The sequence below is a fragment of the Oncorhynchus clarkii genome, chromosome 3, assembly GCF_045791955.1.
Source record: "Oncorhynchus clarkii lewisi isolate Uvic-CL-2024 chromosome 3, UVic_Ocla_1.0, whole genome shotgun sequence".
Taxonomy (NCBI): domain Eukaryota; kingdom Metazoa; phylum Chordata; class Actinopteri; order Salmoniformes; family Salmonidae; genus Oncorhynchus; species Oncorhynchus clarkii.
In genome coordinates this window covers 66,164,966-66,179,887 of record NC_092149.1, presented here as the reverse complement: position 1 = coordinate 66,179,887, position 14,922 = coordinate 66,164,966, and the positions used below count along the sequence as shown (strand labels likewise).

At 43.5% G+C, this 14,922-nt stretch overlaps 1 protein-coding gene across 3 annotated transcripts in view; it reads left to right on the top strand.

Moving 5' to 3' along the window:
* The window catches only part of LOC139401602 (zinc finger protein 385B-like), a 91,383-nt gene that overhangs the window by 61,714 nt on the left and 14,747 nt on the right, over nucleotides 1–14,922 (top strand). For all 3 annotated transcript variants that reach the window (XM_071145726.1, XM_071145727.1, XM_071145728.1), the window contains one exon: nucleotides 2,427–2,616. In XM_071145726.1, the coding sequence (XP_071001827.1) occupies nucleotides 2,427–2,616 (190 nt within the window). The remainder of the gene's footprint in view (nucleotides 1–2,426; nucleotides 2,617–14,922) is intronic.

The following is a 14,922-nucleotide window of genomic DNA, read 5'->3' as shown; positions in this document are numbered from 1 at the left end:
TGGCCAAGATAAAGCAAAGCAGTTCGACACATACAACGACACAGAGTTACACATGGAGTAAAACAAACATACAGTCAATAATACAGTATAAACAAGTCTATATACGATGTGAGCAAATGAGGTGAGATAAGGGAGGTAAAGGCAAAAAAGGCCATGGTGGCAAAGTAAATACAATATAGCAAGTAAAACACTGGAATGGTAGATTTGCAATGGAAGAATGTGCAAAGTAGAAATAAAAATAATGGGGTGCAAAGGAGCAAAATAAATAAATAAATTAAATACAGTAGGGAAAGAGGTAGTTGTTTGGGCTAAATTATAGGTGGGCTATGTACAGGTAGATAGTGAAGACATCAAAACTATGAAATAACACATGGAAACATGTAGCAACCAAAAAAGTGTTAAACAAATAAAAAATATACATTTGAGATTTTTCAAAGTAGCCATCCTTTGCCTTGATGACAGCTTTTTACACTCTTGGCATTCTCTCAACCAGCTTCATGAGGAATGCTTTTCCAACAATCTTGAAGGAGTTTCCAAATATGCTGAACACTTGTTGGCTGCTTTTCCTTCATTCTGCGGTCCAACTCATCCCAAACCATCTCAATTGGGTTGAGGTAAGGTGATTGTGGAGGCTAGGTCATCTGATGCAGCACTCCATCACTCTCCTTCTTGGTCAAATAGCCCTTATACAGCCTTGAGGTGTGTTTTGGATCATTGTCCTGTTGAATGTTTTTATTTTAATTTTACCTTTATTTAATTAGGCAAGTCAGTTAAGAACAAATTCTTATTTTCAATGACGGCCTAGGAACAGTGCCTTGTTCAGGGGCAGAACGACAGATTTTTACCATGTCAGCTCGGGGATTTGATCGTCCAACGCTCTAACCACTATGCTACCTGCCACCCACCCCACTAAGCGCAAACGAGATGGGATGGCGTATCATGGCAGAATCCTGTGGTAGCCATGCTGTTTAAGTGTGCCTTGAATTCTAAATAAATCACAGACAGTGTCACCAGCAAAGCATCATCAAACCTCCTCCTCCATGCTTCACGGTGGGAACAACACATGCAGAAATCATCCGTTCACCTACTCTGTGTCTCACAAAGACACGGCAGTTGGAACCACACATCTCAAATTTGGACTCATCAGACCAAAGGACAGATTTCCACCGGTCTAATGTCCATTGCTTGTGTTTCTTGGCTCAAGCAAGTCTCTTCTTCTTATTGGTGTCCTTTAGTAGTGGTTTCTTTGCAATAGTTCAACCAAGAAGGCCTGATTCATTCATGTCTGTTACATATTTCAGGTGCGTCAAACCTTTGACTGGTACTGTATGTATGTCAATTTATGTACCAGAAAAAGGGCATTTATTTGAAAAAATATGTCTATTTATCATTTCTACATACTTTCTATCTAGTATGCCCCTCTCCCTGTAGTTTACCCACCCCTGAAATACACTGAGTGTACAAACATTAAGAACACCTGCTTTGAACAGGGTATGGTAGTAGGTGCCAGGCGCACCGGTTTGCCAGGTGTAAGCTCATTCCACTGCTAACTTGAAATGTCACGGATGGAGCTAGCTAATTAGATGTTTTTCAATGGCTCAAATGGTTGGTACGTTGTCGAGGAGGGCGGTCACGTGTGCTAGCAAGGATTAGGAGGAAGCGGTACTCCCTAAGCAAGCAGAGTGTCTATAATACTCATTCACTAGATTGCATTTAATTTATTTTCTTACCAAGAATACATTTAGTCTAAAGCTCTCTCTCTCTCTCTCACACACACACACACACACACACACACACACACACACACACACACACACACACACACACACACACACACACACACAACTTCCTCCCATCGGCTTTATGAAAATCCTAATATCCTGATCCGCTCTACAAATCAAACACTTTCACACGCATCTCTCTCATTTTCCCTCTGATTGGGCCTGCCTATTGAAAGCTGTGTTTTTCCTCGGAGTGATTGAAGAGTGTGTGTGTTAAGGTTACTCCCCCAGAGACTTTCAGCTTGTTCTTGTTTAGTCTCTCCTTAACTCTCATTAACACCCATCACACAACAATGTCCACAAATATCTTCACACAGCACTCTCCCTAAACAGTGTATACTACACATTGTAATAATTTGGTTGTAAACTGGTTTTACAAGGTCAACACTCTGTTACAAAGTAAATCGTTTTTGTGTGTGTGTGTGTGTGTGTGTGTGTGTGTGTGTGTGTGTGTGTGTGTGTGTGTGTGTGTGTGTGTGTGTGTGTGTGTGTGTGTGTGTGTGTGTGTCTGTGTGTGTCTGTGTGCCTGTGTGCCTGTGTGTCTGTGTATGCCCCCGCGTGTGTGATTGCAGTCCATGATGTGAGACTAAGACCCGTTGTGTGAGAAACGAGCCTGATTGCATGGTTCATTTGTTCTCCTTCTAGAGCCAAGCCGAGGCGCACTACAAAGGCAGTAAACATGCCAAGAAGCTCAAAGCACAGGAGAACACCAAAAATAAGCCGCCCAAGAGTTCCCCTCCTCCTCTTACTCTTCCTCCTTCCCTGGACAGTGCAATGAAAACCACCACCACCACCTCACCCAACTCTGTCATGGCCAGCAACTCTGACAAATCAGGTATATGGAAACTTTTGGTCTTGTATGTCATCAATTCCTCTCCATGATTTAGTCTTGCATGTCATCCATTCCTCTCCATGCTTCAGTCTTGTATGTCATCCATTCCTCTCCATGCTTCAGTCTTGTATGTCATCCATTCCTCTCCATGCTTCATTCTTGTATGTCATCCATTCCTCTCCATGCTTCATTCTTATATGTCATCCATTACTCTCCCTGCTTCAGTCTTGTATGTCATCCATTCCTCTCCATGCTTCAGTCTTGTATGTCATCCATTCCTCTCCATGCTTCAGTCTTGTATGTCATCCATTCCTCTCCTTGCTTCAGTCTTGTACGTCATCCATTCCTCTCCCTGCTTCAGTCTTGTTTGTCATCCATTCCTCTCCATGCTTCAGTCTTGTATGTCATCCATTCCTCTCCATGCTTCAGTCTTGTATGTCATCCATTCCTCTCCATGCTTCATTCTTGTATGTCATCCATTCCTCTCCATGCTTCATTCTTATATGTCATCCATTACTCGCCCTGCTTCAGTCTTGTATGTCATCCATTCCTCTCCATGCTTCAGTCTTGTATGTCATCCATTCCTCTCCCTGCTTCAGTCTTGTTTGTCATCCATTCCTCTCCATGCTTCAGTCTTGTTTGTCATCCATTCATCTCCATGCTTCAGTCTTGTATGTCATCCATTCCTCTCCATGCTTCATTCTTGTATGTCATCCATTCCGCTCCATGATTCATTGTTATATGTCATCCATTCCTCTCCATGCTTCATTCTTGTTTGTCATCCATTCCTCTCCATGCTTCAGTCTTGTATGTCATCCATTCCTCTCCCTGCTTCAGTCTTGTATGTCATCCATTCCTCTCCCTGCTTCAGTCTTGTATGTCATACATTCCTCTCCCTGCTTCAGTCTTGTACGTCATCCATTCCTCTCCCTGCTTCAGTCTTGTTTGTCATCCATTCCTCTCCATGCTTCAGTCTTGTATGTCATCCATTCCTCTCCATGCTTCATTCTTGTATGTCATCCATTCCTCTCCATGCTTCATTCTTATATGTCATCCATTCCTCTCCCTGCTTCAGTCTTGTTTGTCATCCATTCCTCTCCATGCTTCAGTCTTGTATGTCATCCATGCCTCTCCCTGCTTCAGTCTTGTTTGTCATCCATTCCTCTCCATGCTTCAGTCTTGTATGTCTTCCATTCCTCTCCATGCTTCATTCTTGTATGTCATCCATTCCTCTCCATGAATCATTGTTATATGTCATCCATTCCTCTCCATGCTTCAGTCTTGTATGTCATCCATTCCTCTCCATGCTTCAGTCTTGTATGTCATCCATTCCTCTCCCTGCTTCAGTCTTGTTTGTCACCCATTCCTCTCCATGCTTCAGTCTTGTATGTCATACATTTCTCTCCCTGCTTCAGTCTTGTTTGTCATCCATTCCTCTCCATGCTTCAGTCTTGTATGCATCCATTCCTCTCCCTGCTTCAGTCTTGTTTGTCATCCATTTCTCTCCATGCTTCAGTCTTGTTTGTCATCCATTCCTCTCCATGCTTCAGTCTTGTATGTCATCAATTCCTCTCCATGCTTCATTCTTGTATGTCATCCATTCCTCTCCATGCTTCATTCTTATATGTCATCCATTGCTCTCCCTGCTTCAGTCTTGTTTGTCATCCATTCCTCTCCCTGCTTCAGTCTAGTATGTCATCCATTCCTCTCCATGCTTCAGTCTTGTATGTCATCCATTCCTCTCCCTGCTTCAGTCTTGTTTGTCACCCATTCCTCTCCATGCTTCAGTCTTGTATGTCATACATTTCTCTCCCTGCTTCAGTCTTGTTTGTCATCCATTCCTCTCCATGCTTCAGTCTTGTATGCATCCATTCCTCTCCCTGCTTCAGTCTTGTTTGTCATCCATTTCTCTCCATGCTTCAGTCTTGTTTGTCATCCATTCCTCTCCATGCTTCAGTCTTGTATGTCATCAATTCCTCTCCATGCTTCATTCTTGTATGTCATCCATTCCTCTCCATGCTTCATTCTTATATGTCATCCATTGCTCTCCCTGCTTCAGTCTTGTTTGTCATCCATTCCTCTCCCTGCTTCAGTCTAGTATGTCATCCATTCCTCTCCCTGCTTCAGTCTTGTATGTCATCCATTCCTCTCCATGCTTCAGTCTTGTATGTCATGCATTCCTCTCCATGCTTCATTCTTGTTTGTCATCCATTCCTCTCCATGCTTCAGTCTTGTATGTCATCCATTCCTCTCCCTGCTTCAGTCTTGTTTGTCACCCATGCCTCTCCATGCTTCAGTCTTGTATGTCATACATTTCTCTCCCTGCTTCAGTCTTGTTTGTCATCCATTCCTCTCCATGCTTCAGTCTTGTATGCATCCATTCCTCTCCCTGCTTCAGTCTTGTTTGTCATCCATTCCTCTCCATGCTTCAGTCTTGTTTGTCATCCATTCCTCTCCATGCTTCAGTCTTGTATGTCATCAATTCCTCTCCATGCTCCATTCTTGTATGTCATCCATTCCTCTCCATGCTTCATTCTTATATGTCATCCATTGCTCTCCCTGATTCAGTCTTGTTTGTCATCCATTCCTCTCCCTGCTTCAGTCTAGTATGTCATCCATTCCTCTCCCTGATTCAGTCTTGTATGTCATCCATTCCTCTCCATGCTTCAGTCTTGTATGTCATCCATTCCTCTCCCTGCTTCAGTCTTGTTTGTCATCCATTCCTCTCCATGATTCATTGTTATATGTCATCCATTCCTCTCCATGCTTCAGTCTTGTGTGTCATCCATTCCTCTCCATGCTTCAGTCTTGTATGTCATCCATTCCTCTCCATGCTTCATTCTTGTTTGTCATCCATTCCTCTCCATGCTTCAGTCTTGTTTGTCATCCATTCCTCTCAATGCTTCAGTCTTGTTTGTCATCCATTCCTCTCCATGCTTCAGTCTTGTATGTCATCCATTCCTCTCCATGCTTCATTCTTGTATGTCATCCATTCCTCTCCATGCTTCATTCTTATATGTCATCCATTCCTCTCCCTGCTTCAGTCTTGTTTGTCATCCATTCCTCTCCATGCTTCAGTCTTGTATGTCATCCATTCCTCTCCCTGCTTCAGTCTTGTTTGTCATCCATTCCTCTCCATGCTTCAGTCTTGTTTGTCATCCATTCCTCTCCATGCTTCAGTCTTGTATGTCATCCATTCCTCTCCATGCTTCATTCTTGTATGTCATCCATCCCTCTCCATGATTCATTGTTATATGTCATCCATTCCTCTCCATGCTTCAGTCTTGTATATCATCCATTCCTCTCCCTGCTTCAGTCTTGTATGTCATCCATTCAGCTCCATGCTTCATTCTTGTTTGTCATCCATTCCCCTCCATGCTTCAGTCTTGTATGTCATCCATTCCTCTCCCTGCTTCAGTCTTGTTTGTCATCCATTCATCTCCATGCTTCAGTCTTGTTTGTCATCCATTCCTCTCCATGCTTCATTCTTATATGTCATCCATTGCTCTCCCTGCTTCACTCTTGTTTGTCATCCATTCCTCTCCTTGCTTCAGTCTTGTATGTCATCCATTCCTCTCCCTGCTTCAGTCTTGTTTTTCAACCATTCCTCTCCATGCTTCAGTCTTGTTTGTCATCCATTCCTCTCCCTGCTTCAGTCTTGTTTGTCATCCATTCCTCTCCATGCTTCAGTCTTGTATGTCATCCATTCCTCTCCATGCTTCATTCTTGTATGTCATCCATTCCTCTCCATGATTCATTGTTATATGCCATCCATTCCTCTCCATGCTTCAGTCTTGTGTGTCATCCATTCCTCTCCATGCTTCAGTCTTGTATGTCATCCATTCCTCTCCATGCTTCATTCTTGTTTGTCATCCATTCCTCTCCATGCTTCAGTCTTGTATGTCATCCATTCCTCTCCCTGCTTCAGTCTTGTTTGTTATCCATTCCTCTCCATGCTTCAGTCTTGTATGTCATCCATTCCTCTCCCTGCTTCAGTCTTGTTTGTCATCCATTCCTCTCCATGCTTCAGTCTTGTATGTCATACATTCTTCTCCCTGCTTCAGTCTTTTACGTCATCCATTCCTCTCCCTGCTTCAGTCTTGTTTGTCATCCATTCCTCTCCATGCTTCAGTCTTGTTTGTCATCCATTCCTCTCCATGCTTCAGTCTTGTATGTCATCCATTCCTCTCCATGCTTCATTCTTGTATGTCATCCATTCCTCGCCATGCTTCATTCTTATATGTCATCCATTCCTCTCCCTGCTTCAGTCTTGTTTGTCATCCATTCCTCTCCATGCTTCAGTCTTGTATGTCATCCATTCCTCTCCCTGCTTCAGTCTTGTTTGTCATCCATTCCTCTCCATGCTTCAGTCTTGTTTGTCATCCATTCCTCTCCATGCTTCAGTCTTGTATGTCATCCATTCCTCTCCATGCTTCAGTCTTGTATGTCATCCATTCAGCTCCATGCTTCATTCTTGTTTGTCATCCATTCCTCTCCATGCTTCAGTCTTGTATGTCATCCATTCCTCTCCCTGCTTCAGTCTTGTTTGTCATCCATTCATCTCCATGCTTCAGTCTTGTATGTCATCCATTCCTCTCCATGCTTCATTCTTGTATGTCATCCATTCCTCGCCATGCTTCATTCTTATATGTCATCCATTCCTCTCCCTGCTTCAGTCTTGTTTGTCATCCATTCCTCTCCATGCTTCAGTCTTGTATGTCATCCATTCCTCTCCCTGCTTCAGTCTTGTTTGTCATCCATTCCTCTCCATGCTTCAGTCTTGTTTGTCATCCATTCCTCTCCATGCTTCAGTCTTGTATGTCATCCATTCCTCTCCATGCTTCAGTCTTGTATGTCATCCATTCAGCTCCATGCTTCATTCTTGTTTGTCATCCATTCCTCTCCATGCTTCAGTCTTGTATGTCATCCATTCCTCTCCCTGCTTCAGTCTTGTTTGTCATCCATTCATCTCCATGCTTCAGTCTTGTTTGTCATCCATTCCTCTCCTTGCTTCAGTCTTGTATGTCATCCATTCCTCTCCCTGCTTCAGTCTTGTTTGTCAACCATTCCTCTCCATGCTTCAGTCTTGTTTGTCATCCATTCCTCTCCATGCTTCAGTCTTGTATGTCATCCATTCCTCTCCATGCTTAATTCTTGTATGTCATCCATTCCTCTCCATGATTCATTCTTATATGTCATCCATTCCTCTCCATGCTTCAGTCTTGTATGTCATCCATTCCTCTCCATGCTTCAGTCTTGTATGTCATCCATTCCTCTCCATGCTTCAGTCTTGTATGTCATTCCTTCCTCTCCATGCTTCAGTGTTGTATGTCATCCATTCCTCTCCCTGCTTCAGTCTTGTTTGTCATCCATTCCTCTCCATAGTTCAGTCTTGTATGTCATCCATTCCTCTCCATGCTTCAGTCTTGTTTGTCATCCATTCCTCTCCATGCTTCAGTCTTGTTTGTCATCCATTCATCTCCATGCTTCAGTCTTGTATGTCATCCATTCAGCTCCATGCTTCATTCTTGTTTGTCATCCATTCCCCTCCATGCTTCAGTCTTGTATGTCATCCATTCCTCTCCCTGCTTCAGTCTTGTTTGTCATCCATTCATCTCCATGCTTCAGTCTTGTTTGTCATCCATTCCTCTCCATGCTTCATTCTTATATGTCATCCATTGCTCTCCCTGCTTCACTCTTGTTTGTCATCCATTCCTCTCCTTGCTTCAGTCTTGTATGTCATCCATTCCTCTCCCTGCTTCAGTCTTGTTTTTCAACCATTCCTCTCCATGCTTCAGTCTTGTATGTCATCCATTCCTCTCCCTGCTTCAGTCTTGTATGTCATCCATTCCTCTCCCTGCTTCAGTCTTGTATGTCATACATTCCTCTCCCTGCTTCAGTCTTGTACGTCATCCATTCCTCTCCCTGCTTCAGTCTTGTTTGTCATCCATTCCTCTCCATGCTTCAGTCTTGTATGTCATCCATTCCTCTCCATGCTTCATTCTTGTATGTCATCCATTCCTCTCCATGCTTCATTCTTATATGTCATCCATTCCTCTCCCTGCTTCAGTCTTGTTTGTCATCCATTCCTCTCCATGCTTCAGTCTTGTATGTCATCCATGCCTCTCCCTGCTTCAGTCTTGTTTGTCATCCATTCCTCTCCATGCTTCAGTCTTGTATGTCTTCCATTCCTCTCCATGCTTCATTCTTGTATGTCATCCATTCCTCTCCATGAATCATTGTTATATGTCATCCATTCCTCTCCATGCTTCAGTCTTGTATGTCATCCATTCCTCTCCATGCTTCAGTCTTGTATGTCATCCATTCCTCTCCCTGCTTCAGTCTTGTTTGTCACCCATTCCTCTCCATGCTTCAGTCTTGTATGTCATACATTTCTCTCCCTGCTTCAGTCTTGTTTGTCATCCATTCCTCTCCATGCTTCAGTCTTGTATGCATCCATTCCTCTCCCTGCTTCAGTCTTGTTTGTCATCCATTTCTCTCCATGCTTCAGTCTTGTTTGTCATCCATTCCTCTCCATGCTTCAGTCTTGTATGTCATCAATTCCTCTCCATGCTTCATTCTTGTATGTCATCCATTCCTCTCCATGCTTCATTCTTATATGTCATCCATTGCTCTCCCTGCTTCAGTCTTGTTTGTCATCCATTCCTCTCCCTGCTTCAGTCTAGTATGTCATCCATTCCTCTCCATGCTTCAGTCTTGTATGTCATCCATTCCTCTCCCTGCTTCAGTCTTGTTTGTCACCCATTCCTCTCCATGCTTCAGTCTTGTATGTCATACATTTCTCTCCCTGCTTCAGTCTTGTTTGTCATCCATTCCTCTCCATGCTTCAGTCTTGTATGCATCCATTCCTCTCCCTGCTTCAGTCTTGTTTGTCATCCATTTCTCTCCATGCTTCAGTCTTGTTTGTCATCCATTCCTCTCCATGCTTCAGTCTTGTATGTCATCAATTCCTCTCCATGCTTCATTCTTGTATGTCATCCATTCCTCTCCATGCTTCATTCTTATATGTCATCCATTGCTCTCCCTGCTTCAGTCTTGTTTGTCATCCATTCCTCTCCCTGCTTCAGTCTAGTTTGTCATCCATTCCTCTCCCTGCTTCAGTCTTGTATGTCATCCATTCCTCTCCATGCTTCAGTCTTGTATGTCATCCATTCCTCTCCATGCTTCATTCTTGTTTGTCATCCATTCCTCTCCATGCTTCAGTCTTGTATGTCATCCATTCCTCTCCCTGCTTCAGTCTTGTTTGTCACCCATGCCTCTCCATGCTTCAGTCTTGTATGTCATACATTTCTCTCCCTGCTTCAGTCTTGTTTGTCATCCATTCCTCTCCATGCTTCAGTCTTGTATGCATCCATTCCTCTCCCTGCTTCAGTCTTGTTTGTCATCCATTCCTCTCCATGCTTCAGTCTTGTTTGTCATCCATTCCTCTCCATGCTTCAGTCTTGTATGTCATCAATTCCTCTCCATGCTTCATTCTTGTATGTCATCCATTCCTCTCCATGCTTCATTCTTATATGTCATCCATTGCTCTCCCTGCTTCAGTCTTGTTTGTCATCCATTCCTCTCCCTGCTTCAGTCTAGTATGTCATCCATTCCTCTCCCTGATTCAGTCTTGTATGTCATCCATTCCTCTCCATGCTTCAGTCTTGTATGTCATCCATTCCTCTCCCTGCTTCAGTCTTGTTTGTCATCCATTCCTCTCCATGATTCATTGTTATATGTCATCCATTCCTCTCCATGCTTCAGTCTTGTGTGTCATCCATTCCTCTCCATGCTTCAGTCTTGTATGTCATCCATTCCTCTCCATGCTTCATTCTTGTTTGTCATCCATTCCTCTCCATGCTTCAGTCTTGTTTGTCATCCATTCCTCTCCATGCTTCAGTCTTGTTTGTCATCCATTCCTCTCCATGCTTCAGTCTTGTATGTCATCCATTCCTCTCCATGCTTCATTCTTGTATGTCATCCATTCCTCGCCATGCTTCATTCTTATATGTCATCCATTCCTCTCCCTGCTTCAGTCTTGTTTGTCATCCATTCCTCTCCATGCTTCAGTCTTGTATGTCATCCATTCCTCTCCCTGCTTCAGTCTTGTTTGTCATCCATTCCTCTCCATGCTTCAGTCTTGTTTGTCATCCATTCCTCTCCATGCTTCAGTCTTGTATGTCATCCATTCCTCTCCATGCTTCATTCTTGTATGTCATCCATCCCTCTCCATGATTCATTGTTATATGTCATCCATTCCTCTCCATGCTTCAGTCTTGTATATCATCCATTCCTCTCCCTGCTTCAGTCTTGTATGTCATCCATTCAGCTCCATGCTTCATTCTTGTTTGTCATCCATTCCCCTCCATGCTTCAGTCTTGTATGTCATCCATTCCTCTCCCTGCTTCAGTCTTGTTTGTCATCCATTCATCTCCATGCTTCAGTCTTGTTTGTCATCCATTCCTCTCCATGCTTCATTCTTATATGTCATCCATTGCTCTCCCTGCTTCACTCTTGTTTGTCATCCATTCCTCTCCTTGCTTCAGTCTTGTATGTCATCCATTCCTCTCCCTGCTTCAGTCTTGTTTTTCAACCATTCCTCTCCATGCTTCAGTCTTGTTTGTCATCCATTCCTCTCCCTGCTTCAGTCTTGTTTGTCATCCATTCCTCTCCATGCTTCAGTCTTGTATGTCATCCATTCCTCTCCATGCTTCATTCTTGTATGTCATCCATTCCTCTCCATGCTTCAGTCTTGTATGTCATACATTCTTCTCCCTGCTTCAGTCTTTTACGTCATCCATTCCTCTCCCTGCTTCAGTCTTGTTTGTCATCCATTCCTCTCCATGCTTCAGTCTTGTTTGTCATCCATTCCTCTCCATGCTTCAGTCTTGTATGTCATCCATTCCTCTCCATGCTTCATTCTTGTATGTCATCCATTCCTCGCCATGCTTCATTCTTATATGTCATCCATTCCTCTCCCTGCTTCAGTCTTGTTTGTCATCCATTCCTCTCCATGCTTCAGTCTTGTATGTCATCCATTCCTCTCCCTGCTTCAGTCTTGTTTGTCATCCATTCCTCTCCATGCTTCAGTCTTGTTTGTCATCCATTCCTCTCCATGCTTCAGTCTTGTATGTCATCCATTCCTCTCCATGCTTCAGTCTTGTATGTCATCCATTCAGCTCCATGCTTCATTCTTGTTTGTCATCCATTCCTCTCCATGCTTCAGTCTTGTATGTCATCCATTCCTCTCCCTGCTTCAGTCTTGTTTGTCATCCATTCATCTCCATGCTTCAGTCTTGTATGTCATCCATTCCTCTCCATGCTTCATTCTTGTATGTCATCCATTCCTCGCCATGCTTCATTCTTATATGTCATCCATTCCTCTCCCTGCTTCAGTCTTGTTTGTCATCCATTCCTCTCCATGCTTCAGTCTTGTATGTCATCCATTCCTCTCCCTGCTTCAGTCTTGTTTGTCATCCATTCCTCTCCATGCTTCAGTCTTGTTTGTCATCCATTCCTCTCCATGCTTCAGTCTTGTATGTCATCCATTCCTCTCCATGCTTCAGTCTTGTATGTCATCCATTCAGCTCCATGCTTCATTCTTGTTTGTCATCCATTCCTCTCCATGCTTCAGTCTTGTATGTCATCCATTCCTCTCCCTGCTTCAGTCTTGTTTGTCATCCATTCATCTCCATGCTTCAGTCTTGTTTGTCATCCATTCCTCTCCTTGCTTCAGTCTTGTATGTCATCCATTCCTCTCCCTGCTTCAGTCTTGTTTGTCAACCATTCCTCTCCATGCTTCAGTCTTGTTTGTCATCCATTCCTCTCCATGCTTCAGTCTTGTATGTCATCCATTCCTCTCCATGCTTAATTCTTGTATGTCATCCATTCCTCTCCATGATTCATTCTTATATGTCATCCATTCCTCTCCATGCTTCAGTCTTGTATGTCATCCATTCCTCTCCATGCTTCAGTCTTGTATGTCATCCATTCCTCTCCATGCTTCAGTCTTGTATGTCATTCCTTCCTCTCCATGCTTCAGTGTTGTATGTCATCCATTCCTCTCCCTGCTTCAGTCTTGTTTGTCATCCATTCCTCTCCATAGTTCAGTCTTGTATGTCATCCATTCCTCTCCATGCTTCAGTCTTGTTTGTCATCCATTCCTCTCCATGCTTCAGTCTTGTTTGTCATCCATTCATCTCCATGCTTCAGTCTTGTATGTCATCCATTCAGCTCCATGCTTCATTCTTGTTTGTCATCCATTCCCCTCCATGCTTCAGTCTTGTATGTCATCCATTCCTCTCCCTGCTTCAGTCTTGTTTGTCATCCATTCATCTCCATGCTTCAGTCTTGTTTGTCATCCATTCCTCTCCATGCTTCATTCTTATATGTCATCCATTGCTCTCCCTGCTTCACTCTTGTTTGTCATCCATTCCTCTCCTTGCTTCAGTCTTGTATGTCATCCATTCCTCTCCCTGCTTCAGTCTTGTTTTTCAACCATTCCTCTCCATGCTTCAGTCTTGTATGTCATCCATTCCTCTCCCTGCTTCAGTCTTGTATGTCATCCATTCCTCTCCCTGCTTCAGTCTTGTATGTCATACATTCCTCTCCCTGCTTCAGTCTTGTACGTCATCCATTCCTCTCCCTGCTTCAGTCTTGTTTGTCATCCATTCCTCTCCATGCTTCAGTCTTGTATGTCATCCATTCCTCTCCATGCTTCATTCTTGTATGTCATCCATTCCTCTCCATGCTTCATTCTTATATGTCATCCATTCCTCTCCCTGCTTCAGTCTTGTTTGTCATCCATTCCTCTCCATGCTTCAGTCTTGTATGTCATCCATGCCTCTCCCTGCTTCAGTCTTGTTTGTCATCCATTCCTCTCCATGCTTCAGTCTTGTATGTCTTCCATTCCTCTCCATGCTTCATTCTTGTATGTCATCCATTCCTCTCCATGAATCATTGTTATATGTCATCCATTCCTCTCCATGCTTCAGTCTTGTATGTCATCCATTCCTCTCCATGCTTCAGTCTTGTATGTCATCCATTCCTCTCCCTGCTTCAGTCTTGTTTGTCACCCATTCCTCTCCATGCTTCAGTCTTGTATGTCATACATTTCTCTCCCTGCTTCAGTCTTGTTTGTCATCCATTCCTCTCCATGCTTCAGTCTTGTATGCATCCATTCCTCTCCCTGCTTCAGTCTTGTTTGTCATCCATTTCTCTCCATGCTTCAGTCTTGTTTGTCATCCATTCCTCTCCATGCTTCAGTCTTGTATGTCATCAATTCCTCTCCATGCTTCATTCTTGTATGTCATCCATTCCTCTCCATGCTTCATTCTTATATGTCATCCATTGCTCTCCCTGCTTCAGTCTTGTTTGTCATCCATTCCTCTCCCTGCTTCAGTCTAGTATGTCATCCATTCCTCTCCATGCTTCAGTCTTGTATGTCATCCATTCCTCTCCCTGCTTCAGTCTTGTTTGTCACCCATTCCTCTCCATGCTTCAGTCTTGTATGTCATACATTTCTCTCCCTGCTTCAGTCTTGTTTGTCATCCATTCCTCTCCATGCTTCAGTCTTGTATGCATCCATTCCTCTCCCTGCTTCAGTCTTGTTTGTCATCCATTTCTCTCCATGCTTCAGTCTTGTTTGTCATCCATTCCTCTCCATGCTTCAGTCTTGTATGTCATCAATTCCTCTCCATGCTTCATTCTTGTATGTCATCCATTCCTCTCCATGCTTCATTCTTATATGTCATCCATTGCTCTCCCTGCTTCAGTCTTGTTTGTCATCCATTCCTCTCCCTGCTTCAGTCTAGTTTGTCATCCATTCCTCTCCCTGCTTCAGTCTTGTATGTCATCCATTCCTCTCCATGCTTCAGTCTTGTATGTCATCCATTCCTCTCCATGCTTCATTCTTGTTTGTCATCCATTCCTCTCCATGCTTCAGTCTTGTATGTCATCCATTCCTCTCCCTGCTTCAGTCTTGTTTGTCACCCATGCCTCTCCATGCTTCAGTCTTGTATGTCATACATTTCTCTCCCTGCTTCAGTCTTGTTTGTCATCCATTCCTCTCCATGCTTCAGTCTTGTATGCATCCATTCCTCTCCCTGCTTCAGTCTTGTTTGTCATCCATTCCTCTCCATGCTTCAGTCTTGTTTGTCATCCATTCCTCTCCATGCTTCAGTCTTGTATGTCATCAATTCCTCTCCATGCTTCATTCTTGTATGTCATCCATTCCTCTCCATGCTTCATTCTTATATGTCATCCATTGCTCTCCCTGCTTCAGTCTTGTTTGTCATCCATTCCTCT